Source organism: Chlorocebus sabaeus, chromosome 19, assembly GCF_047675955.1.
Source record: "Chlorocebus sabaeus isolate Y175 chromosome 19, mChlSab1.0.hap1, whole genome shotgun sequence".
Taxonomy (NCBI): domain Eukaryota; kingdom Metazoa; phylum Chordata; class Mammalia; order Primates; family Cercopithecidae; genus Chlorocebus; species Chlorocebus sabaeus.
The window spans coordinates 21115983-21141663 of NC_132922.1; the positions used below are offsets into that span (position 1 = coordinate 21115983).

The 25681-nt window shown below is 59.6% G+C and overlaps 2 protein-coding genes across 5 annotated transcripts in view; one reads left to right on the forward strand and one right to left on the reverse strand.

Moving 5' to 3' along the window:
- Positions 1 to 13052, forward strand: part of ZMAT5 (zinc finger matrin-type 5) — a 30875-nt gene extending 17823 nt beyond the window's left edge. For all 4 annotated transcript variants that reach the window (XM_007975349.3, XM_038007630.2, XM_073006828.1 and 1 more), the window contains 4 exons: positions 3669 to 3731; positions 5423 to 5503; positions 6205 to 6316; positions 12662 to 13052. In XM_007975349.3, coding sequence (XP_007973540.1) covers positions 3669 to 3731; positions 5423 to 5503; positions 6205 to 6316; positions 12662 to 12791 — 386 coding nt within the window. In that variant the 3' untranslated portion in view covers positions 12792 to 13052. The remainder of the gene's footprint in view (positions 1 to 3668; positions 3732 to 5422; positions 5504 to 6204; positions 6317 to 12661) is intronic.
- CABP7 (calcium binding protein 7) lies at positions 12160 to 23963 on the reverse strand. Its single transcript, XM_007975350.3, has 5 exons — positions 23432 to 23963; positions 16183 to 16326; positions 15234 to 15346; positions 14768 to 14921; positions 12160 to 14533 (listed from the first exon to the last, which is right to left on the reverse strand). Exons 1-5 carry the CDS (start codon positions 23538 to 23540, stop codon positions 14406 to 14408), a joined length of 648 nt encoding a protein of 215 aa, XP_007973541.1. The 5' UTR covers positions 23541 to 23963; the 3' UTR covers positions 12160 to 14405.
- Positions 23964 to 25681: the final 1718 nt, after the last annotated feature.

Here is a 25681-nt window from a genome sequence, read left to right on the forward strand (position 1 = left end):
GACTTGAAGATATGCTGTGTGACTGAACTTGACTTCAGCTCTGCTCCCAGCTTCGTGGCTTGGGGCACATCCCTTAGCCCTCAGAGGGGCTGATGATCTATCTGCCGTGGTCAGGTGCAGGGCACCAGTCCCCAGGTGTCACTCACTAACACTGTGGCTTTCATTTTGTCATGTGTAAAACAGCTACAACAGTCCCCACCTCCCAGGGCTATGACAGGGGCTCAGTAACCTCCTGATGACTGCATGGCACATAAGAGCTTACTAAGTAGGCATGGTGCCTGTGGGTCCTCAAAAGGATTCCCTCCGGCCATCTCACGGCTCATTCATTCAGCATATCCTCGGCTCCCAGGCAGGCTCTGAAGATTCAAAGGTGGATAAAATAGGGCCCCTCTCCTCAGCAAGCTTGTGCCCAATTACGAAGGTGTGTTCTGGGCAAAGCCCCTGTCCTGCCGGCCTCTCCCTCCCAGCTGCAGCCACCCTGGCCACTGCATCTGCTGGGCATAAGCTGTCCCCTCTGCAGACATGCCCTTCTTGCTGTCCTCCCTGCCCCAAGCCAGGCCCTCCCACCTCAGAACTCAAGTCAGGCAGCAAATCCTCAGGGACATCCTCCCCGACCCCTAGAATGGGTCAGGTCATTTGGCTACACACTAGATGTTTACCCCGCTTACATCCATGGGGATTAGTGTGACTGTTGGACCAGAAGGAAGGACCAGCTCCGACTTGTTCTCCACTTAAATCCTCGGCCTGGCGTGGTGCCTGGCACACAGGACATGCTCAGTGAATGTTTGGCAGATGAATGTCTAAGTGAATGAGCAAAGAAACATGGGGCACCAGGGGCAGCTGTTAATTCTGGGAGATGAAGCAAGAAGGACCCATAGGGTCAGATCACGAGGGGCCTTGAATACCCATTGCAAGAGCATGGGCTTCCTCGTGCAGGGCCTGGGCCAGGGATTCTCAACCCTGAGTACACTTCAGAGTCACTGAGGAGATTTAAACGATTCTGATGCCCTCCCTTTCAATGAATTAAAGCAGAACCTGGGAGGGCTGGGGCTGGGTGTCCATGTACTTTAAAAACTGCCTGGTAGCCGGGCGCGGTGGCTCACGCCTGTAATCCCAGCACTTTGGGAGGCCGAGGCGGGCGGATCACAAGGTCAGGAGATCGAGACCATGGTGAAACCCCGTCTCTACTAAAAATAGAAAAAATTAGCCGGGCGCAGTGGCGGGCGCCTGTAGTCCCAGCTACTCGGGAGGCTGAGGCAGGAGAATGGCGTGAACCCGGGAGGCGGAGCTTGCAGTGAGCCGAGATTGCGCCACAGCACTCCAGCCTGGGCGACAGAGCGAGACTCCGTCTCAAAAAAAAAAAAAAATAAAAAAATAAAAACTGCCTGGTGATTCTGATGTGTGGCTAGGGTTGGGAACTACTGAGCAGATGCAGGCAGCCTGGAATACTCCCACACCAAGCCACCTGGAAGAGCCCCTTGCCCAGGACTCAGGCTCAGCCCTGCTGCCAGCCTCAGCCGTCACAGCCTCAGGGGGGTCCAGGGCAATGTCCACGTGCCCTCCACTAGCCTACCCCCTCAGGGAAGGGCAGGCAGTGGTGTCTGTAGCACCAGCTGGGTGCACTGAGTCTGACAAGCCCAGCACTGACAGATGGACCCTCCCCACCCTGCTGGTCCCCCTGGCATGAGTTCTCTGATAACCAACTCCCTATCCCAGCAAACCACACCCTCACACCCTCACACCACCACCTGCCCTTGGCAAATCACTTCCCCTGTCTGAACCTCCATTTTCCCCTCTGCAAAATGGGGATGTTTGTGCTGTTCAGAGGGTTTGTGAGGAAAAAATGAAGAATTGCTACCATTTGCTGTGCACCCACCCAGTCTTGGCCGCATACCTGGAGAACATGGTGCTAAGGCCACTGCTGGCCCCAGAGGCAGACCTGGTCACTTTCCTAGTGATTCTCATGTGCCACCAGGGTTGGGAACCATGGGCCTCCTCTGCAAAGCACTCTCCATTCATTATCTGATGACATTTTCATAGCAGCCCTGCCGGGTGGGAACTATCCTCCCATTTGACATTTGGGGAAACTGAGACTTGGAGATTATGCAGCTTGCATGTGATCATATGTTGTTAGGATTAGAGCTCAGGTTTCCTGGACTCTGAAGCCCGTGGTGTTTCCTTGGCCTCTAGAAAAGGTGGTGGGTGAATGTCCAGCCCAGGCCTGACTGCTCCCCTCCCCTGTGGTGGATATAAGGGCTGCTGAGTCAGGGTACCACCCTCAGGTACCCTACTTCCTTACAGATTTTGACTGATTAATAGCTTGCCTATCAAGAAGCAAATTTAAAACCATAACTATATGATGAAAGTAAAGATAGGCTGGGCACGGTGACTCGTGCCTGTAATCTCAGCACTTTGGGAGGCCAAGTGGGGAGGATCACTTGAGCCCAGGAGTTTGAGACCAGCCTGGGTAACATGGCAAAACCCCATCTCTACAAAAAATAAAAAAATTAGCCAGGCGTGGTGGCAGTCACCTGTAGTCCCAGCTACTCGGGAGGCTGGGAGGGAAGCAATCACCTGAGTCCAGGAAGGTCGAGGCTGCAGGGAGCTGAGATCGTGCCACTGCACTCCAGCCTGACAGAGTGAGACCTTGTCTCAAAAAAAGAAAAGAAAAATAGGAAAAAATCCCATTTTTGATTGTATCAGCTGATTGTATCAGCTCACCTAGAACAACCCTAGAGGAAACTAGGGTTAAGGTTAGGATCAGAGTGATTGCCGATGCTACAGAATGACTGTCGGAAGTCCTGTCCTGTCCAGTGACTGGTCTGGCCCTGAGCACCCTACAGCTGGTGGAAGGAGGGAAGACAGAAGCCAGGGATTGCAGTCTTGCCTGTGGAGCAATGCCTGGATCCTGGGATTAGCCGATGGGCTTCCTGGGCACTAGGATTTATTTAAATTTTTTACCATTTTATTTTGAAATAATCATAGATTCACAGGAAGTTGCAAAGATAATAATGAGACGTTTCATAGGGCCAGGATTTTTTTAAAGTATTATACCTCCAGGCTGGGCCCAGTGGCTCACACCTGTATTCCCAGCACTTTTGGAGGCCAAAATGGGAGGATCATGTGAGCCCAGGAGTTCAAGACCAGCCTGGGCAACATAATGAGACACCAGCTCTACAAAAAGATAGAAAATATTAGCCAGGCATAGTGGCGCACAGCTATAGTCCTACCTACTTGGGAGGCCAAGACCGGAGAAGGATCGCTTGAGTCCAGGAGGCAGTGGCTGCAGTGAGCCATGACTGCACCACTGCACTCCAGCCTGGGTGACCGAGCGAGACCCTGTCTCTAAAAAACAAAAAACCGAAAGTCCCCAGACTTCCCAGGTGACTCCCTTGTGCCAAGTTGAGAACCTCTGGCCTGAAACCTGGTCCTTGCCTTTGGCCGGTCCTGCGTCGGGTGGGAGGGGTTGAGGTCACCTGCAGCTTGGATCCATCTGCCCAGGACTCCCACCTGTGGTCATCTCCTGCTTCCACTCCTCCGTGGATGGGAAACTCTTCTTTCTGCGCAGCTGTGTCAGGATAAAGAGTCCACGCCCCTGTGGCTTCCACCTCCCGCCTCCCTTGGTAGAGCCTGAACCGTCTGAATCCCGTCCCTCTCTTCTCTCGCAGATGCAGCTGCCATCTTGCTGGATGAGCAGAACAAGCGGCCCTGCAGGAAGTTTCTACTGACAGGTAAAATGCTCTGCACAGCTCAGGTCCCTGCGGGGACCTGCGATGTCCAACCTGGCCCACTTGGACCTCTGCAGAGTGTCTTCCCCGACCTGGGCCACCATCCTAAGCCCACTTTGCAGTGGTGGCTCCAGCTGACTGGCCAGTCAGGGCCTTCCCAGGTGTTGTGTCTTAGGACCTCCTAGAGACTGGTCCTCAGCTCTTCAGATCTAGAATGTGATTGTGTCAGCTCACCTAGAACAAGCAAGCCGTGGGAGATTACAAGTAAATCCAAGAGACACTTATGGGTGGAATAGACTTGTTGATTAAGTTAGCCTGGGAGCCTGGCCTCCGTCCCAGCAGGCAGAACTTCAGAGAGAAACAGGGTTGATGATCTGAGGAAGTTCGGGATCAGAACCAAGGATGCTAGGTATAGATTTGACTGCTCAATACTCAGCTACTAGAGACGCATATAGGTCAGAGAGATAAAAGGTCAAGCATGGTGGCTCACACTTGTAATCCTAGTACTTGGAAGGCTGAGGTAGGAGGAATGCTTGAGGCCAGAAGTTTGAGACCAGCCTGGGCAACATAGCGAGACCCCATCTCTACCAAAAAAAAGTTTTGTTTTAATTAGCTGGGCGTGGTAGCACACATTGATAGTCCCAGCTACTAGGGAGGTTGAGGTGGAAGAATCACTTGAGCCCAGGAGTTCAAGGCTGCAGTGAGCTATGATTGCACCACTGCGTTCTCGCCTGGGCAACAGAGTGAGGACCCTGTCTCTTTTAAAAAAAGAGAGAACAAGCGATAAAAACCTCAGTAAGTGAATGAACCAAAGACAGATAAAAATAAGGGTAGGAAAAGTAAGATAAAACCAAGAGAATAGTCTCCTCCATGCATGCCCTTGAGGTCCTATGTATTCTCTAAGGGTTTGACTCTGAGCTTCCTGGCAGCCACGGCAAAGAGGAAAACTATGATGATTCATATGGTTTGTAAGGGAGCTTAGCACTGGGGAGAGGTGCTTCAGCTGAACTAGGGAAACTGGGTGAATGTCCAAGCTCCCCTAGGATGGGCACCAAGCCTGCAGATCAGGGGCTTCCCCACGGACTTTGCCTTGATGTGAATATGTCACTGGTAGGTTACCCTGGCTTGAGACACCTCCAGCCTCCCAGTATCTCGACATACATTTTGGTCTCCTTGGTTGAGAGAGGGGAAGCCACCCCAGATTTTGGTGCCTCCTTGGCAAGGCTGCCACTGAAGCCTTTCTAAGGAGCAGTCCAACTGCTCCCGTGAGCCAGGTAGGCAGGCAGAATACTAGGCTGGGCATAGCACGTGCTGCGGCTTGGAGTGGAGAAAGGAAACATGGCCCTTTCGGGAACCCATATGTAGTTCACTGAGGCAGGGCTGGGAGGGCTGGTGACAGAGAGGCTGTAGAGGCTTGCGAGGCCCACTCGTGACAGGCTTCAGTTAGAAGTGATCCCCAGCACCGGGGGCAGCTGGAAAAGGGTCGTGAGCATGTGGCATCATGGGTAAGAGGTTGCTCTGGCTGCTGAGTGGGCAGGGCCAGAGAGATTCCATTTTCTGTCCAGGGTCACGGTTGCTACTCTTTAGGCCCTGAAGTCCTGACCCTAAGATTCTGGGGCCCCTCACCAGGGCACCCCTCAGCCCCCATGGGGAGCCTCTCCTGAGCAGCGAGTAACTCTGTTTTCCTGCTGCAGGCCAGTGCGACTTTGGCTCCAACTGCAGATTTTCCCACATGTCAGAGCGAGACCTGCAGGAGCTAAGCATCCAGGTGGAGGGTACGTCTCGGGATGCCCTGGGTTAAGCGGGAGTGGGGTGCTAGGGCACGTGGGCTCTGAGACCGGGGAAGCTGGCCTGTGCCTCCCCATCTCCCCGTCATTGGCAGCCAAGGGCTACCCAGGGTGACGGGGAGCCCTGAGCCCCCGGTTTGGGCCAGGTGTCAGGAACAGCCTCAGCATGAGTGGAGAAGGCAGGCCTGTGTACCCTGATAGGGAGCCTGCGTGGCTTCCTGCCCGGGAGCCCTGAAGGTGCACCTCAGCCCCACCTGGACCCTGTGGCCAGCTCAGCAGTCACTGGCAGATACACCCCGTCCCTCCCTCAATCAGGCAGCATACCCAGTCTCCACGTGGCACCAAGCAGACCTCTTACAACAGTCTGGGAGCAAGGAGTTTAGGAACACACCTTCCCTGCCTTCTGGAGTCTCACAGCCTGGTGATTCCAGGGAGGGGCAAGTTCAGCTTCCATGGAAGCTGACATCTCGCCTTTGGGAAATTCACTCCTCTAGTTGGAGCGAGGCTGAGTGCTGGGCCCTCATGGACAGATGGCCTGGAGAAGTGGTCCAGGTGCATCTTCCTGGAAGGTTGCTGCAACTTCCCAGAGCTTGCTCAGGGCCTACCAGTTGCTTCTGCTTTGTGGGAGGGTAGGGTTCCGGCAGGCAGGCGTGTACCCCTCACTTGCCTTTGTCTCCCTGTCCCCACAGAGGAGAGGCGAGCCAGGGAGTGGCTGCTAGATGCTCCCGAGCTCCCCGAGGGCCATCTGGAGGACTGGCTGGAGAAGAGAGCCAAGCGGCTGAGCTCAGCCCCAAGCAGCAGGTACAGGTCCCCAGGGTTCCCTCCCCCTGTGCCCTCAGGGGCAACACCCCAGCCCGCCTGCCCCTTCCTGAGGCTCAGGAATCTCCATGAACTGCCCAGGCCCAGGGGCCAAATAAAGATGCCTCCACAGAGCTCTCCGAGGGGCCACGTTGGGTGCTCTCGGGGCCCCAGGCCCTGGCCAGAGACTGAAGGGCGTTTGAAGGAGCCTCTCCCGAGGCTGGGCTCCTGTTGGAGTCTGTGCTGGCTGGAGGGGAGGCAGGCGGCTGAGCTGATTGGCTGCACGTCACCAAGTCCATTGCCAGAGGGAGGGGCCTGGGCTGTGGTCACCATGCACTGCTACCCGCTAGGGCCTTGCAGAAGGGAAAACAGGCTCACGAGAGGGGTATGACTTGCCCGAGGGCACACAGCTAGGAAAATGTAGAGCCGGGATTGTACAGGGTGTGATGACAAGGTCCTGGTCCCACTGTCTTTCTAAGGAAGGGGGTCTGGTGATGGCTCCAGCCCTTGGGACACTCACAAGTTAAAGGGGAGCTGCTGGGTCGGGGTCCTTGGGGTGTGTGCTTCGTGCTGTCCCTGGTCCTCCTCTTTGAGGGAAAGGACTCAGGTGATATTCACATCAGCAGAATGGGACACAGGGCAGGCAGGGGCATCGCGGCCAAAACCAAAGCCTGAGCTCCTGGGCTCTTCCTCCAGGGACTGAAGGGGGAGGGGAGGAAAAGGGGATAAAGCTGCGCCCAGGAGCCGCCTACGACTTTGACACATTTTCCCATCCTGGCCACCTTGCTTTCCCCATCTTGCAACAGGACTTCGGACCTGACAACCTCTGTGATGCGGCTTTGCAGGACGGTGGCCTGGCCTGGCCTGGGCTGAGGGGGCCTGGCCAGACAGTCTGTGGGGTGAGGCCTTCCCTCGGGGCTCTGCCAGAAGGTGAAGGCCAAACTTCTTGCCTTCTCTGTGCCCCAGTGAAAGAGACTGTGAGGGTGTTTTTTTTTTCCTTTTTTTTTTTCTTTTTTTTTTTGAGATGGAGTCTTGCTCTATTGCCCAGGCTGGAGTATAGTGGCATGATCTCAGCTCACTGCCACCTCTGCCTCCCGGGTTCAAGCGATTCTCCCGCCTCAGCCTCCCGAGTAGTTGGGATTACAGGCGCCCGCCATCATGCCCAACTGATTTTCGTATTTTTGTAGAGATAGGGTTTTACCATGTTGGCCAGCCTGGTCTTGAACTCCTGACCTCAGGTGATCCGCCCGCCTTGGTCTCCCGAAGTGCTGGGATTACAGGCATGAGCCACCACACCTGCCCCCACCTTTTTTTTTTTTTTTTTTGAGATGGAGTCTTGCTCTGTTGCCCAGGCTGGAGTGCAGTGGCACGATCTCAGCTCACTGCAAGCTCCGCCTCCCGGGTTCAAACATTTCTCATGCCGCAGCCTCCCAAGTAGCTGGGAATACAGGTGCATACCACCATGCCCAGCTAATTTTTGTATTTTTAGTAGAGACGTAGTTTCTCCGTGTTGGCTAGGCTGGTCTCAAACTCCTGACCTCAGGTGATCCACCTCCCTCAGCCTCTCAAAGTGCTGGGATTACAGGCGTGAGCCACCACACCTGGCCAGTGAAGGTGTTTTAAAACTAGCTTTGTCTTTTACCTTTATTTTAAATCTGTGTTCAGTTTTTGTCTCCCCACCTTAAAAGTATATATGATACACACATGACTCAAACGTTGGAGTGTGACATTCTGTCCTTCTGGTCCTATCTGAAGGGTCCGCCTAAAGGGGTTCTATCCTGTCTTTGGGAATGTGAGTACCTCCCTTGGGACTGGCTGCTATCCAGGGATCCACATCCTACACCCCAGACTCCTTCAGCCCGTGTACGAGAGGTTTGGGCTGGTTGGAGGCTGCCCAGAAAGCTCTGGCCCCTGTGCCGCTCCTTGGACAGGGCCCCCTGTGGGTCCCATCCTCACTCTGCCACCCGCTAACCGGGTTACACCAGCCCCTTGCCTCCCTGCTCTGGCTCCGTGGTGTCCTCCGCCGGGAGCGAGTCACAGAGGCCCGGCTGTCTCTTGGGGCTGTGACAAGGTTTCATGGAGTGCCTGTGGCTGGAGTGAGCGCCAATGGGTGGGGTAGAGATGGGGTGTCCGAGAGTCCTTGCCTGGGTTCCAGACAGATGCATCCCTGTGCTGACACAAGGCACTATGAATCTGAGACTCGGGGGACTAGGGGACAAGATGGGGAAACTGAGGCTGAATGACTGGCTCCAGTCACAGGTTGAAGTGGCGACCATATGAGAATTGAGTTTGGTGCTTACAGTGTTCCCAGTGTTTGGGGCATTCAGAGAGATTGGCACCCCCATTTTGCAGCTGAGGAATCTTAACCTCTCCAGGAGGTGGGGCCATCCTGATCACATGCGCCCTGCTGCCCTTAGCCCTCACTTGAGAGAGAGCTATGTCCCTGCTCTGTGTCCAGACCCCAGGCTGCCTCTGACACGAAGTTCAGGGCTGGCCCAGGGCTCCGTGCAGCTGTGGGTAGTGGCAGTGGCAGTGGCAGACTGCCCGGATGGCAGTGACTGTTTTGGGAGTGGGGTCTGCAACTGGGGCCCACCTCGGCTCTAGGGGATCTGAGCCCTGTGCTCTGGGCCATTCTCCCTTTGGCCACCCAGCCTGGCCCCTTCCAGGGGATCTGCCACCTGACTTCCTCCAGCCTCCTGAGGGATTGGGGCCAAAATGAATTATTCTCTAGGCAGAGCAGCCCTGTCCAGCCTTGAGAAAAAGGGGCTGTGGGAAGGGAGGTGACCGTTTATTCCTGCTTTTGCCATTGCTGCCTTGGGCGTCCATAACCGTCTCTAGGCAGGCTGGTCTCCTGAAGCCTCGCAGCCTTTCCCTGGGCCCCGGGCTTTGAGCCCCTCCCCTGCATCCACGCCCCCTACCTTGCTTGATGGGAGGGGGTGGATTCCAGTCCCAGCCCCCCGCAAAGCTACCTCACTTTCTTCCTGGCTCCCTCTCCGGCCTGGAGGCAGTGCTGCAGGAACAGCGTTCTTCCTCCGCCCTGGCTCTCCTGGGGGCTATAGCGGCCCCTCCGTGGTCTCCCATCTTCCCTCTGCTCCCACAGGGCATCCTCCACACAGCAGCCCTGATGCAGCCTGGCCCCACTTCCTCCACCTCTGCCTCCACAGGCCCATTTGCAGGGCTGGGGCTGGGGCGGGGGGACCCTCCCTGCTGCCTCCGCAGCTGGTGGGATCGCATTCTCACCTCTTGCCTCTGGCCTGACTGTTGGTCCCACTGGACGCTCGGCAGCTTCTTAGATGTGGCATCATTTGTGATTTCGGGGCATCTTGTGCACGCTATTTTCTTGCCAGAAACTGCCTCCCACCTCTCTGCCTGGCAGAGTCAGACTTGTCCTGGAAGCTCTAGCTGAGACTTCACCCCTCCCAGCCCCCGCTTCTCCCGCATGGCCTGGGCAGACTTGGGGGGCCCAGGACAGGTTGACTGCATGAATGAGCATTTAGGCTGCTGTCTGGGCTTTCCCCGGGTGTTAATGCTGCGAGCCTCGAGCCTCTTGCTGGGCCTGGTCTGGAAGCCTGGGGGACCCCCTTTTCCTCTCAGGGTATCTGCTTCCTCCCCCAGGGTACAGGGCACAGAGGGCTGCCCACCCCACCTGGGGAAACCGAGACCTGCAGGCTCCAACCCCCACTGGCTGAGCCGAGCCTCCCCAGTGAGCCAGGCCAGCCCTCCTTGTAAATGTGGGGAAGCAGAGGGTCCACGAATCCCCAGCCTGGTGGCATTGCCCTTATCCCCCTCCACAGACTGACCCTGAGGGAGCTGTCAAGAGCAGAGGCGGCCTCAGACACACAGACTAATCCCCCCGGCGAGCCAGGCCTGGCCCTGCTGCCCACTGTTGGCTCTTCAGATTGTGACTCTATCCCTCTTAATCTCTCCTTTGCACCCCTCTCTGGGCGGGCGCTGCCATCCTGGCCCATCCTCCTCCCTCGACTCTATTTCCTCTGATTAGGACCGAGGCTGGGGAAATGCAAGAGAGTGGCTCCTGTCCTCACGCACAGGACAAACAGGTCACTAGAGAAGATACGAGCCGAGTTGTGCCAGACACGCACCTCAATGTCCCCAAGGCTTTGGCTCACGTGTCTGGGGCCCTGGCAATGTGCCAGTGTGTGTGAGCAGGCACCGGGTATGCCTCTCTACTGACGGGGCCTCAGGGCAGGCAGGGGCATGGGGCTGAGACTTGGACCCAGGAGGTCCCAGCTTCCCGGGAATCTGCCCCATTTTCCAGAGGAAGGGCCTGAGGCTCAGGGGAAGGGGCTCCCCAGGATCACACCCTCCCAGGGGGATCCCCATTGTCCCTGTGGCCCTGCAGGGAGTCCAGGCTTGGCTGGCAGCTGGGGCACTCCCTTCCAGCAACTGCGGAGCCTCCCCGCCTTCTCTGCGGCTGGTGGAGTTTATGAAATCTCCCCAGTGCCATAAATCATGTCAGGAGCTGCCTTCTGCGCTTTCTAGCAGGCAGTGAGCCACGAAGCAGGGGATGTCCCTGTCCTCTCACACCTGGGGGTCCTGGAGGCTGCACCCAGAGCTCCCCGGAGTCCTTGACTCTGCATGGCAGGTCTGGCCCACGGAGGGGCAGGCTGGGTGGGTGCAGCAGGGGAAACTCCCAGGGCTCCTGACCCCGGCTCCCCCTCTCCCCCTCGGAGGTCAGAGGCCTCGCCAAACCCCTCTCAGCAGGCCCTTCTCTGTCTGCAGAGGGCTGGCCACTGGGCCCCTGAACCTGCCGGGAGCTGCCAGGGCCTCACCTTGCCTAAAGGCTGGATGTTGGGGTGTGGGGGTGTGCTGGAGCTGAGGGAGCTGAAGTGGGAGGGCTGTGTCTGCAACCGATGTGGGGCTGGCATTCCAGGCCCTCAGGCCTCATCCTGAGGGTGTCACTTGGTCACGTGACTGACTCCTTGCACCTCAGTTTCCTCATCTATGAAATGGGGTTTGCCTGAGGATTCTTAAGGTTTCTGTTGGTCATGGTGTGTGGCCCAGAATAGCGCCTGGTCAGTAAGATCTTTCAGCATTCTGTTTGTTGTTCCACAGTCACTGGGTGGCCTCCTGGCACCAGGCCTGGCCCTGTGCATTGGGGTACAAATACACCCTACCTCTATCCCTGGTATACATCCTCTGAGAACTCCAGTCCTACACGGAAGACAGATGAGTTCCGGCCTGAATTTTGGCGGCAGCTGCATGGCACTCTGCTGTGGACGTGCCCATGTATTTAGTCCCCCACAGCTGGACATGAAGGCTACTCCCATTGTCTCATGGCTATTGCTGTAACTCAGTGGCTGCCCACAACCTCACTATTTTCTTGGGCTCAGTTCCCAGAGGTGAGGTTGCTGGCTCAAAGGGTCTGCATGTTTTCGAGGCTCTGCCTTCCAGAAAGGTTGTTTATAGGCAGCTGGGGTGTTGGGAGTTCAGAGTGCTCAAAGGTTCAAAGTACTTTGAAACCTGAGAAGGGCCCTGTGGCCCTGGAGCTGCAGCCTGGGTGGGGCCCAAGGCCAGAAGAATCTGAGTGTGGGACAGGTGGAAGAATGGGGGCGACCCTCAATGGGCCTTGGCAGGGTGCCCCAGGCTGGGCATGGAGGATGCCTCTCTTAGGGCAAGTGCTTACATGGACCCTGAGTTCCAGGGGAGGTGGCTCGGGGTGGACGTTGAGGAGGAGGACAGTGAGTAGCATGAGAAATGAGGCTTTTTAAAAACATTTAGACAATATTTTTTTCTGATTTCAAAGGCTTGCGTGCTTGTAAAACTTTTGAGAAGTATAAAGGAGTAAAAAACTCACCCATAATGGCACCACTCAGATAGAACCACTGTTAACATTTTGCTGTGTCTTCCAGGATTTTTTTATGCATTTATATATTTTATATATTTTTAAACAAAAATAGTATCATGCTATATACATTATTTTATAAGCTGCTTTTTCTCCCTATCACACAGTATGTCTTTCCTCATCAGTGCATATAGGTCTGCCTGAATTCTTACACAGGCCGCATGGCATTCTCTGCTGTGGACGTGCATATGTATTGAATCAGTCCCCTACAGGTGGACACGAAGGTTACTCCCATTGTCTCATGGCTGTTCTCGTAGCTCAGTGTCTGCCCGCAACCCTGCTGTTTCCTTGGGCTCAGTTCCTGGAGGTGAGGTCGCTGGCTCAGAGGGTCTGCCTATTTTCGAGACTCTGCCTTCCAGAAAAGTCGTGCAGGCAGCTGACCCTCCCCACAGCCAGGGTGGTGAGGCAGGTGGGCCGGGAGTGGCATAAGCCTGGGCTGTACCCCACTCACCACTCTAATTCTCCCCCCTTCTCTCTCTCTCTAGGGCTGAACCCATCAGAACCACCGTCTTCCAGTACCCCGTGGGCTGGCCACCAGTCCAAGAGCTGCCCCCATCCCTGCGGGCACCCCCACCTGGGGGGTGGCCCCTGCAGCCCAGAGTCCAGTGGGGCTGAGCCCCTTGCCCCCGACTGACCCCCACGTGGTCACTTTTCTCATCAGTCACAAGCAGGAAGCCAAGCCCTGTTCCTGTGACGCCCCATGGAGGCTCTGAGACCATCTGCCTGGCCTCACTGAGGCTCAGGACACGGCCGCAGCAAGTGTAGCCCTGGGTCTGCACCAGGCAGCTCCTGCCTCACTCCCCTCCACCTGCCTCCTCCTCCTTATCAAGATGGGGGAGAAAACTTCCAGATGTTTATAAAGAAAGTCTGTCGCCACAGTGGTCTGGCTGTGTTTCCCCACGCTGGGTGCTCTGAGCTCTGTTCTCTAGCCCCTGGCAGAGGTCGGGCAGGGCGGGAATGAGATGAGATTTTCCCCAGGTGACCCAGCTCACTCCCTCCTCCCTTGGGACCAGCAGAGGTTCAGCGCAGCCAGGCAGAGGGTGTGCCAGGGTGGCTGTCCCCGTGGCCCAGTAAGAAGTGGCTCTAGGCCCAAGGAGCCCAGGGGCTCCATCTGCCATCCCCGCCCTCAAAGAATCCACAGCCCCCATGTCTGCCCATGCTGAGCTGCTGCCCAAGTGTTTTAGATGGCACAGCTGGGGCATGGGAGCGGGGTCTCCAGCCTTGAGGGCGTAGAGAAGTGAGAGGACACAGGAGGGCAGGCCCTGGGCTGAGAGAGTGGCCTGGCGCAGCCTCTTGGCACTGACTGTGCGGGGCTATGCCAGTTTCTTGGCCCAGGAGGTAGTACAGGGGCCCTCCTCAGGTTCAGCCCTGGAGGAGCCCCCTGGCCGAAGGCTGCTCAGAGCCTTCAGGCCCCAGCTCTGCCTCCTTCCTCAGCTGGACTACAGTTCTAGGCTCTAGGCTGGGGTGGTGGACGATGTGGCCTTGGTGGCCAGGCCTCTGGTGGGAGGGCCAGAAGGTGGGGGGCTGCAGGGCCACCTCAGCTTCTGCCTTTCCTGAAAATCCCTGTGGAAGGAAGAACTGAGGCCAAGTCTCAAGCCCCTGAGCCTCGGGTTCCTCACCTATGAAATGGGCTGGCCCAGCAGGCACATGGAAAAAGGGGGTCTGGGTTGGGGTCCAACAAGGGTCAGAGGAAGGGACCCAGGAGCCTTCTCAGGCCATGCCGGGCAGCAGGGCCCAGGACACCCTGGCTTCCCACCCTCCCCAAGGAGGAGGCTTTCTGTCCCCTGTCCCCCCGCCCAGTGCCCTGGGCAAGCGTCAGGGACCAGGGCTGGGTTGGCTGTATGGCCCCAGATAGGCTGCTGTCTCCAGGCACAGGGTGCCCCCTCCTGCCCAAGGGACCACAGCAGCAACTGGGTCCTGGGGGTTCTTGTGCAAATCCCTCCTTAATTTCCCAGGAGCCCCTGGATGGTAGGAAGAGTGAGTGCTCCTTACCGGCCAGGGTGGGGACAGGGTGGGGACAGGACACAGCCACCACCCGACCCTCCACAGCCAGACCACAGCTCCAGGTGAGGCCTGCGGGTGGGTGGGGAGGGCTCGCCAGATAGCCAGGCCCTGAAGTACACGCAGATGGCGGCCCAGGGAGCCGGCCAAGGGAGGGGTCTGCAGGTGGCGGTGGTGTGGGGTGGGCCACGGGCACCGCATGCGGTGGATGGGGCATCCAGGTGGCGTCTACTTCATGCCACTGCGCAGCACCTGGTTGGCCGCAATGAGCATGACACTGATGATGAAGGCGATGGCGAAGGCGCAGATGAGACTCTTGCGTACGCACGTCTGGCGGATCTGCTGGTTGGAGCAGGCTGTGGCCGCCCGCCGGGAGCACCAGGGAGACAGAAGGGGACATGGAAGCGATGGAATTAGGAGCTGCCTGCCCTTCGGTACATGGGCTCATCCCATGGGGTGCCCCAATGGGACAGAGGCTTGGGACAGGCAAGGCGGCCCCCAGCCCCCCTCTGCAGACTGCCCCCCCCACCGTGCATCCCCCTGGTCAAGCCATCGAGCCCACCCGTGGGGTTCCAGAGCCAGTCACTTACTCTCCACGTCCACGGGGCACTCCTCGGCTGTGCCCAGGTGGCTCTCCTCCTCCGTCATGATGATGTTCTCTATGTCCTTCATGGACAGGTGCTCGCAGAAGGTGTCATAGAGCAGCCGCTTCAGCTCGTCCACCGTCAGCTTCTGCATGTCGCACTTGCAGAGGGGGAAAATACGGTGCTCTGACAGCCACCACAGCCCCCACCCAGCACCCCATGGCCACACAGGCCCAGTGACAGGCCTCCAGATTCTGGGGGACTGGAAAACACTAGCTCCATTCCCCCAGAGAGTCCTTGACCAACACCAGCCTCCCCAGGGAGCCCATGGCCCTCTGAGAGGTGAAATGTCCAGTGGACACAAGCCTGAAGTGGTCATCCCCCCTTTACAGTGCAGGCCCAGCCATTCACTGGCCGCAGAACAGCACTCCACAGTGTGCACAGCCCTGGGTCCCAACTAGCCAGGGCATACCTTCCAGAAGACAGTGTCAAAGTCGGTGCCATGGAACTTCTCTGGGATCCCTGACGTGGAGAGTTTGGGTCCCAGGAGAGTCACAAACTCCTCAAAGTCCACTTGACCGTCACCTGCAGGAGGCACAGGGCCAATCAATCAGTGGGTCAGGCCCAGGCCCAGGCCCGCAGCCCAGGGCCCAGAGGACCTGGGATGGAGTCTTGATATACCTTGGGCCTACTGGGTGACCTTAGGCAGGTACCCACCTTCTCTGAGCCTTGAGTCAGTGTCAGGGGCATCTACCAAGTGCCAGGCTCTGGGCTGACGCTGAAGTCACCCAGTGTGATGAGGCCTTACAAGGGGAGGTGGAGGTAGACAGCAGGTGGGCTGTGACCCTCCTATTTCACCCAGAACCCTCCATTGCTCCCAGCACCCTGCAGCCATCCTGGGGTGGGCCGTCCTCTACCATATAGACAGGAACTGAAGCTCAGAGTGGGGCAACCTGCCCAGGCTGTCACCTGGCCTCTGGATGGAGAAGAGGAGAAGGGCCCAGGCACGATAAAGAGGGGTCTTGGCATCACCATTCCTTCTTATGAACTTTTCCTTAATAAAATGCCAGGTGGCAAACACAACTCATGTAGCGATTTTATCTCAGGTGGTGGGAACTGGAGTATTTATTGCACCCTTTTACTTCTCTGTACTTTAAAACTTGTCAACACAGAGTGAGAGGAGCCGTCTCTGAGCCCTGCATGTGGCTGGGACTGTCACTACCTCTCTGGCCTCAATTCTCTAGGCTGAGAAATGGGGCCAGCCCGGGCTGCAACCTGCCACGGACTTTGAGGGTGGGAGTCAGGGGAGCAAGAGACCCAATTTGGATGCAGCCTCAGCAGTTCAGGCCCCAGCCCCAGCCCCTGCCCCACCTCCAGGGCCCAGGTGCCAGGTGGGGAAACCGAGGCGGGGGGGTGCTCACCATCCATGTCTAGCCGCTGGATGATCACCTCCAGCTCCACCTCATTGGGCATGTAACCCAGTGAGCGCATGGCTGTGCCCAGCTCCTGCTTGGAGATGAAGCCATTGCCATCACGGTCAAACACCTTGAAGGCCTCTCGGATCTCTGAGGAGAGAATGGAGCAGGCTGGGACTTCACCCCGGTCCCCAACAGACCCCCTTTCCAGACCCCCAGGACCACCGACCCCGCAGCCTGAGCATGGCTTTGAGAGCCCAACCCAGAGCCTGCAGATCTGGTGAGAGCACGGCCCGAGGGTACACAAGGGTGCCGTATTCTGGGACTTCTGAGCAGGCTGAGCAGGGCAGCAAAGCAGGGCTAAGGGCCCTCCAGCAGTGACTTCTCGGGATCCGATTGTGCCAGGCTCTCACGGCCTCTGCTGGTGTGCTCACAACGACCCCATGTGGTGGGGACCACGTGCAGGGGAGGACGCTGGATCTCCCCGGCCCCGCTGACAGCTTCCCCACCCGCCCCTACTCCTTCCATCCCCCCTCCCCCGCCATCCCCATCCCGCTGCGCCTCCTCCCCCAGGCTCAGATCCTTAACACCGGCCAACACTCGCTAATGGCAGCCACGTGAGGCGGCACGCTCCAGACTAATGGGCTGACGGGCGGGCGGCACAGACCTGTTTGGTTCAGGGAAGACAGAGGGGGATGGAGGCCCCCCAGGTCCAGGCCAGATCAGACTGGGTGGGGGTTGCCCTCCACACTGTACGGAGTAGAAGACTGAGGCCTGGCAACCTCGGTGACTCAGGTGGTGAGCAATGCACTGTGCTGGGAGCCCGGGAAACAGGAACCCAACCTGTGACCTTGGGCTGGACTCAGTTTTACCCACAGTGAAATGGGCAGAATGATGGTGGGGACTCCCTGGCACAAAGGTGAGGGGCTCCTCACCTGTCACCTTAGCTATACTTCTGTCTCTTCTGTTTCTCTGTTTTTAAGGGTTGCTGTCCCTTAATCATCACAGCCCCAGCAGGGCCCTAAAGGGCATCTGCCTTTGGGGGTCGGGGGGTGGGGCTCAAAGCGCTCTCTCCGGCTCCCTGGGGATCCCCTTGTTTGCTTGCCAGCCACCTGGCCTTTGCTTAAGCTGTTCCCCTGGGTGGGCTTTTAGCTTTCAGCAGGCAGAATCAAGCTTCTCATGCGAGAGAGGGTGTGTATCTGTGTGTTTAAAAGTAGAGACATAGGCGAGGTGCCCATGCTGCAGACCAGAAACAGGCTGAGAGAGGCCGGGTGGCCGGCCCAGAGTCAGCGTGGGCTCGGAGCTGCTGCTGCTTGGGCTGGCCCAGGCCTTGCCTTCAGAGTCCATGAACCCTAAAACTGCTCACAGGACCTTGCACTTTGGAGTCATTCCCTAGTCTTGGGGGGACAGGGGAGCCTAACCCAGCCTGTTGGTCTCACCACAGACTAGGGGCCATGGCCCAGAGAGGATGGCCACATGTCCCAGGCCACACGGCAAGGTGGCTTGGACGGAGGCCCCACCCTTATCAGGCTCATCCCACCGGTGTCCATACCCAAGCCCTGAGGGTCAGACAGGCTCATGTGTGTGCACCAGGGCTGCCTGGGCCCCTAGACTTTCTGACTCTGGACTTACCCTTCACTCACTCCCACCAGGACCTGGGAATCTTGTCTCCTAACCAGTGGCCCCGGGGCCAGGGAAGCAGCTGGGCGGGGAGGTCTGTGCCAGGGCCACAGGGTTCTGCAAATCCTGGACTCTGGGAACTCCAGGCCAATTCCCACCTCGAGTTTTCCTGGGTCACCAAAGAGGTGGTGTGCTCCCCGTCACGGGAGATGTGTGAGCTGAGGCCTGACAGCCACGGAGGCTGCTGAGGGGACTCCAGTCCCTAGAGCCTCCAGGTAGAGCTGGAGGCATCTGCACACACACGCTTAGGTTTCCGGCCACTGCTGTTGGCCTCCTGGCCCGGCCGCATGTTCTGCCCATCCCAGGTGTCCTGAACTCCATCCAGGCTAGGGGCCCTCTCGGTCCTATGGGCACCAGGACTGCTCCATCTCCAGTCCTTTGAACACGCGGCCCATTTTGCCTGAAGTGCTCTTCTCACCGTGGCAAACCCTGACACAACCCCAGTTCTCACCTTGAACGGCACCATCTCCCTGGTGCCCTCCCTGTCCCCCACTGGCCAACTCTGGCCCTCCTCTGGGACCCCACAGGCCCTGCTCTTGTCCCACCCTTGCATGGGCCACGCTGGATTGTGCACTACGAGGGCCATGACAGCAGGCAGGGGCTGGTCTTGCTCATGGCTGTGTCCCTGTCCTGGAACGGGGCCTGCCTCTTCAAGCATAAACACTTGCTGAATGAATGATGAAATGAATGAATGAATGATGTGGGGAGCCCACCCATCTGGAGCACACAGAGTTCTCCGGCTCTTCTGAGTGCAAGTTCACATGCTGCTCGCTGTAGGCTGCTACTCAGAGCCCACCAACAGTCCTGATTAGGGGACGCGTTTATTTCCACTCCCCAAGCAGCCAAGAAGCAGATGGGGAGGCTGAGGAGGCTGCTCGATCCCTTCTCCGGACCCAAAGGTCACCATCCCCACCTGCCTGCGGACCACCCGTGGAAGAGGGGCGTCAAGCTGAAGACGGGTGGGGGCCAGATGCTGGTGTGGGGAAGGAAGACCAGGGTCTGGCACTGCTGTTCTCTGCGTCCTCCTCCTCCTCCGTTTCCTCCTCTGCGGGGTCCAGCTTGGGAGACGTCTGGGTGGGATGGCAAAGTCCTGGACTCACAGTAGGGGCTGCAGTGGGAGCCGCCCCTCCCCTGCCTGCTGTGAGCTGAGTTCCAGGCCATCCCTCCTACACTTCGGGAGCTCCCAGAGCCCAGGGCTGCTTTGCTGGAGCCCCTGGGTCGCTTTGCTGGAGACCCTGAGAAAATGCACTTGGCCGAGGAGAGCGAGGGAAGGGCAGGTGAATATTGGGATGCACGGGCAGGCAATGAGCTCAGAGGCGGCTCTGCGGGCCCAGCAGCCGTTTCTCAGGCAAGGCTAACCTTCCCAGGCCACTAGGTAAATCCACACACACTGCCACCTCCCCATGCATGAATCCCTTCAACACCCCTCCTTGGCGCATCCAACACACCACAAAGTCTCACCTCGGTGCCTCTGCCTGTGCTGGGAACCCTGCCCCAGCCCAGCCCCAGCCCCAACCGACTCCCACCCACCCACAAAGGCCAGGTTCAGGCACCACCTTCCCGGACAGGGAGGCAGCCTGAAGCGGCAGAGACAGAGGGTCAAGTCCCAGCCCTCCTACATCCTGGCGGGGGGACCTTGGGCAGGTATTTGCTCACCTGTACAATGGGGCTGCTGGGATGATTAAGCAAGAAAATCAAGCATGTGTCTGGCTGGTCCTGGCTCAGAGATGGATGCTATAAATCAGAACGTCCCAGATAGCAGAGCCAGAAGAAGAGGGAGGACTGAGTGAGCTTGGGACGCCAGGCCGCCCTTCCTGTTGGCGGTTGCCAGGACCAGAGGCGTGGGCTTGGATTCTGGCTCTCCTGCTTAGCTGCCCAGTGGCCTGGGCAAGTCACACCCCTCTCTAAGCCTCGGGTGTCTCATCTGTGAAATGGGGAGCAACTCTGGCACCATCACCGAAGCACAGACTCTGCTGGGGGCTCCCTGAGTGGGGCGGGTGTCGCAATTTCCTGCCACTGTTGTGCCATCAGCACCTCACAGCTGGGTGCATTTCCCCGAAAGCCTTGCTCCCTTCCCGTCCCGTGGGGCCAAGGGAAGCCTGCCGGGCTCCATCTTGGCATGGGGATGCTGGTCCGGGAATAGGCTGGCAGGGCGACCAGCTTTCCAGGCTGACCTGTCCCCTACCTGCCACCTCCAGCCTGACACCCCCCAATCTCCTTCCCAACCTGTGGAGCTTCATCACAGCCCAAGTCCCCAGCAGACTCCAAGGGACATCCACACTCCATCAGGGAGCCGGAGTCCAGAGGACGGGCACTGGTTGGAGGTCACTGAAGGGGGTAGTGTCCATCCTCCGCAGCGGCTGCTACTCTCCGCGGCACTGGCCCCGTGCCTCACCACTCTGGCCTCCCTGAGCTTTTGGCTGTGCAGAGGCGGCTGCTGGGCTTGCAGGGCAGAGAGGTAGGAAAGGGGACTCCCCAGCCTCCCCTGCCCTAAAGGCCCCCATTCGGCCACTCTCAATGAAGGCTCCACTCACTGACTGGGCAGGCCAAGTGTCAGCCCCAGAGCCCTGCCCTGGGGACTGTCTGCCTGGAGGTCTGACTCCTTCCTCCTCTCTTCGGCCAGAAAGGGCTAGGACTTTCGGCCACCCCGTTCCCACCCTCAGGTACTCAGTCCACTGATGATACTGGGGTCAGCTTCAGTGTTCCTGGAGGACTTGCTGTGTGTGTATGTTGGAAAAGGTGTGTCCCAGCCATGGTGGGCACACAGAGGTGATCTAGGAGAGCCCGTGCCTCTCCCTCATAGGGCCTGGGTGGGCCTCAGGCCAGCTCTGCACAACTATGTTCCTACCCTGCCAACTGCCCTCCATGCCTCCCCAGGGCCACAGGTCCCCAGGCACCTTTTCCAGACCTTCAGGGCCTTTTCCACCCAGACCTCCCTGCCAGCCTGCCCTTCTGGCCCAGCCTCCTGCACACCCTCATGGGCCTGGGCCCTGCACGCTGCAGCCTCTTACCCCTGCAGGGCCTCCCCTCATGTTGCATCTGGGTCGCTGAGCCCCTGGGCTAGGTACTTTCACTGCATGCTCCGTCACCAGCCCCCCTTTTATAGGTGGGGAAACCAAGGCTCAGAGAGGTGAGCGATTGCCCAAGGTCACTCCATGAGCTGAAGGTGCAGAGACTCAAACCCAGCGCCGCCTGGCTGGGAAGCCCTCATCTTAACTCTGTGCTTCCCACCTCCCTGCCTGGTCCTCCTTTCCGCTCAGACTGACCGCCCCCTGGATTTCTGCGGCAGGCACGTACTGTCTGCAGCATTTCATCCCGGGCTGCCCAGCTCCCTCTTCCTGGCACATGTGGCTCCTCCGCTGATGGCGTCCTCCCAGCAAAGGGCCTGGGTCTCACCCAGACTGCCCTGGGGCAGGAGCACTCATGAGGCCCTGCAGAGGGCAGAGGGGGATCCGTGCCAGGAACGGCCAGCCCTGGCATTCAAGGACTGCTGAAAGGGACCTGGGGCCGGCAGAGGACTTTTAGGGCACCTGCAGCCAAGAAGGGGGCTGGTCATGGAAAACTTCTTGCCTTCATCTGTAGCTGCCCACTGGCCCAGAGATGAGCTGGGACCACCCAGGCATCTGTCTACTCCACGACCCCACCTGCTCATCCCAGGGAGGGCCCTGCCCTTCAGATGCCCCCTGAGTCAGGGCCCCTCAGCTCCCCAGGGCCCAGGAGAAGGGGACAGGAGTGAAGCAGGGAGGGCACTTGTTGTGGCTGGTGACTAACGCTGCTGGGCTCCTGCCAGCACACCATGTCGTTGGTTGGGGAGCCTCCGGCCTTGCCCTTGCGCTGCCCACCCTGCAGCCCCTCGCCCCTGCAGCCAGCCTCTCAGCCTCTCCCCTTCCTCAGGGAGTGCACTCCAGGACTGGAGATCAGGAGAGGAGGGACCCAGCAAAGCCTGGAGTCGGGGTGCCAGGGTCCTGGTGGGGGTGCTGGGAGCAAGGGGAGGGAGTGAAGTGGAAGCTGCCTGGGGTCTGGGAGACATGGTGACTCCCGCCTGGATGGCCAGGACCTCTGGAGGGAAAAACCGGCAGGAGATTTGAGGTGGCCCAGGGCTGGAGGGGACAAAGGTGGGGAAGAGAAGGCCTATGCTCCATCTCCTGATCTTTCGCCCCGCATCGTACCCCTCCTTTCCCCAGGCTCTGAAGGAGGCTCTGGCCCTGGGTCTTAGGGATGAATGGTGAGGTCATGTCAGGGGGCCCCAATCATTCATCTGTCCTGTCCGCATCAGACCCCAGACCCTGTCTCCACAGCTCTCCCGGCATCTGAGGGTTTGCGGGGCAGCTGGTGAGGAGCCTGTGGCTCATGCCTGTGGTGCAGTGAGCGTGGCAAAGGCTGCCTTCTCTCTCTGGATCTTCCCCCGACCCAGTCTGACTCCTCTAAGATCTGCCCTCACCTGGGCCTGGGTTGAAGACGGACCTCCCTCCATGTCTTCTCCTGGGCTCCCACCATCCTCCCTGACTGTGCTGGTCTCCACAGCACCCTCCCAGGCCCCAATGAGCCTCCAGATCTCAGAGACCCCTGGATCCAAGGTACCCCAAGAGGCCCATCCTCTGGGTGAGCTCAGCCCCTTGGCAACAGCAGACAAGCAGATCCCAGCAGGCCATGACCCCCATCAGCCCAGATCCCCCACTCCACTCCATATGGGGGCTCCAGGAGGTCTGGGGGGAGGGGAAACCTGAGCACTTCCCCCAGCCCAGCAGGGAAGGAGCTGGGCAGGCCCCAGGGGTCTCACTGCTCCTCAGGACACACTGTCCCAGACCCCTGCCCCTGCCCTCTACTCTGACCTCGCCCAGCCAGCGGCCTGCCATCCTCCTGCGTGTCTGAGAGGCAAGGAGAACGGCGTGGGGGCAGGTTTGGGTCCTGGCCTCTCTAGCTTTCCCTTCCAGGCTTGGCTATCGCGACTGAGCCGCCCAATCCGGCCACTTGTTGTCGCCACCGCCTCCCGGGCCGCCTTCCCGGCGCGCCGGGCTAGGGGTCCCCGCAGGGCTGCAGGGAAGCGGCTACGGCCGCAGGTGGGGACGGAGGCGGCCCGGCAGCGGGCAAGAGCAGGGCAGTCGCCCTCTCCCCTTCTTCTGCTGCCCGAGCAGATTGAATTTTTAAAGCGACACGAGCGGAATGTCAATGCGAGCAGAAAGCCGCGGGCGGGCGCCGCGGAGGGGATCAGGATGCGGGTGCTCCGGCCGGGCCGGCGCTGGGGGCTCAGCGCGGACCCCAACCCCAGTCTGCCGCGTTGCCGCACCGTCACCGCGGACTGCGCGGCCCCATGACCCCGCTGCGGGGCCCGGCAAGTTTCCGCAGCGCGGGGGGCCACGCGGGCAGGGTCTGGGCCGCCCTCCGCCTGGGCGACCCCCACAGCTGCGCCTTGGAGTGCGGACCGGTGCTGCCGCCGCGCGCAGCTGCTCGCTGGGGCGCCCACCTGGCAGCCGGCACCTGCGGACCGCCCCCCGCCCCCGCGCCCCTGGCCGGCGCTTCACCTGGGCGCACAGGTAGGAGGGCCGGCGGGGCGGGGGTCCCGGCGGACACTCACCCTCCAGCTCGTCCTCCGGGATGTCCACCGGGCGCTGCTCCGACAGCAGGTTGGGCACGGTGTAGATGCCCCGGTACATCAACGCCGCCGTCACCGGGTGGAACGGCATCTTGGAGGCTCCGCGCCCGCCCGCCCGCCGCAAACTTTGAGGCCGGGGCTCATGGGCCGGTGGCGGCCCCGGGGGCGGCTGGAGCGGGCGGGGCGCGCGGTTGAGGAGGGCGGCGGCGGCAGCGACGAGGCGGGGGGCGCCCCTCCGGGGGCCTAGCGCCCCCTCGCCCCGGGCCGCCAGGCCATGCCGCCCGCTCCCTTGTCGGGCTCCCAGCCGGGGCCCCGCAGGGGCGGCGTGGGCGGCGCCGCTCTGGCCTTTCCGAGAGCTCCGACTGCCGTCCGCGGTGCCCGCCGCGCCCGCTTCTCGGTGCCCCGCGCGCTCCGCGCTGCTCGCCGCCCGCTCGTCCGCTCGCCGGCGCGGCCGCCACCGGCCCGGCGCTCAGGCTCTAGGCGCTTCTCCGCTCGCTTGCTCGCTCGCTCTGTGCCGCGCTGGCTGCGCTCCCCGCCTCCCCCGCCAGCCGCCCGCCCGCCCCCTCCGCGCTCCCCACCCCCAGCCCGCCCCTTCCCGCAGCCGGCCCCTGAGCGGCCGCCCCAAACCTGCCAGGGGCTCCCCCTCCCCTTCGGCCCCAATTCCCCTTTCCCACTAGGGTTCCCCTCTGATCACTGGCTCCCCTCACCCTAAGTCTGCAGCCACTAGGACCAGGGAGGGGTTGGGTTGCGGGGGTCCTCCTTCCTGCCCCTTGGCTCACCTCCCCCCATCCACGCACCAGGAACGGAGAGCCGGGAACTAAGAACAGGAGACCCAGAGAGGTGATACCGGCACCAAGCACCTGGGTCCTCAAGAAGAATCACCGTTTCCGTGCCAGGAGGTTCTAAGGTGGGGAAACTGAGGCTGAGAAGGACGTTGACCAAGGTCACAGGGCAGGGACAGCAGGTAAGAGCTGGGTACACGTCTGGGGTAGGCTTCCTGCCCTGCCTATGACTGACACTCTGCCGCTGACCTTGCTCCCCACAATGGGGCCCCAGTCCTGGACCCTTCCCAAGCCCGCTTTCAGCTTGCAGAAGAGAAGCCAAAGTGTCTCATGGCCCCCAGGGCAGTTCGGGACAGAGACATGGCCCGGTGCCTGTGGGGTCTGGTGTGAGGGCCTGCCAGTTCACATGGCTGCAGGTCAGACCTAATGTATGTGCAGGGCTTCCCCAGGCCCCAGGGCACGTGGGCACCCCAGAGCTGGGGCGGGGGCAGGTGTTTGAGGGAGCAGCCTGCGTGTGCATATGTCTGCTATCCATGAGGGCGTGTGTGTGCCACTGGGCACGTGCACAGGTGTCTGTGACTCCATATGCAGATGGACAAATGTCGGGAGCGTGTGGCCACCTGTGTGTGCAAAGATTGTACGCCGGCAGGCCCGGGGAGGTGTGCAGGCCCTGGGGCTGGGAGTGGTGTGGGCATATGGTGCACAGATGTGCATGGGAGGAGGTGACCTTCTGGCCTGGCTGTGGCCCCATCTCTGGGTGCTCCCTTGAATCCCCCTATTGGGACCACCTCCCTGCCCCCTTTGGCCCAATCAGCTAAAGGTCCCAGCAGGAATGCTGATTGCATAGCCCTACCCAGCCCTGCCCTGCCCTTCCCAAGCTAATTACACTTTTCTGCTTGTTTCTGTTTTTGTTACTGATTAATCACAGCCTTGTCTCAGGGTCTGGGGAGAAGGGGCTCAGTGAGAGATGCTAGCCCCGGCCAATTGGGGTTGGCCCAGCCTGGGCCCAGCACTTCCTGGGCCCTGCTCTGGAGGGAGCTCCTAGAAACATCTGTAACCTGCAGAGGAGCCAGGAAGGATCCCAACTGTCTGTCCGTCTCCCCAGGCCTCTCCAGGCTAGCTGGCTGCCCACTGGAATCGGGGGCTGGAGGTGAGAGCAGCCCCAGAAAAGCTCCCACCCCACTCCAAAGCTCTGCTTGCCCACCTGTCCCATATTCTGAACTTCCGCTGCTACAGCTGAATGCCTTTAGCTTCCCCAGTGTTTTTGATGGAGCAGAGACTTGAGGAAGAAAGAACCCAGCACCAACAGCCAGGCAGATTGGGGCTTCCGCATTCACCATCTCCTCACTGTGGGACTACGGTCATGTCCCTTAACCTGCCATGGCCTCAGTTTCCCCGCCTGTGAAGTTAAGGTGGCAGTGCGGCATCCCAGGCAGTGGTGAGGATGAAG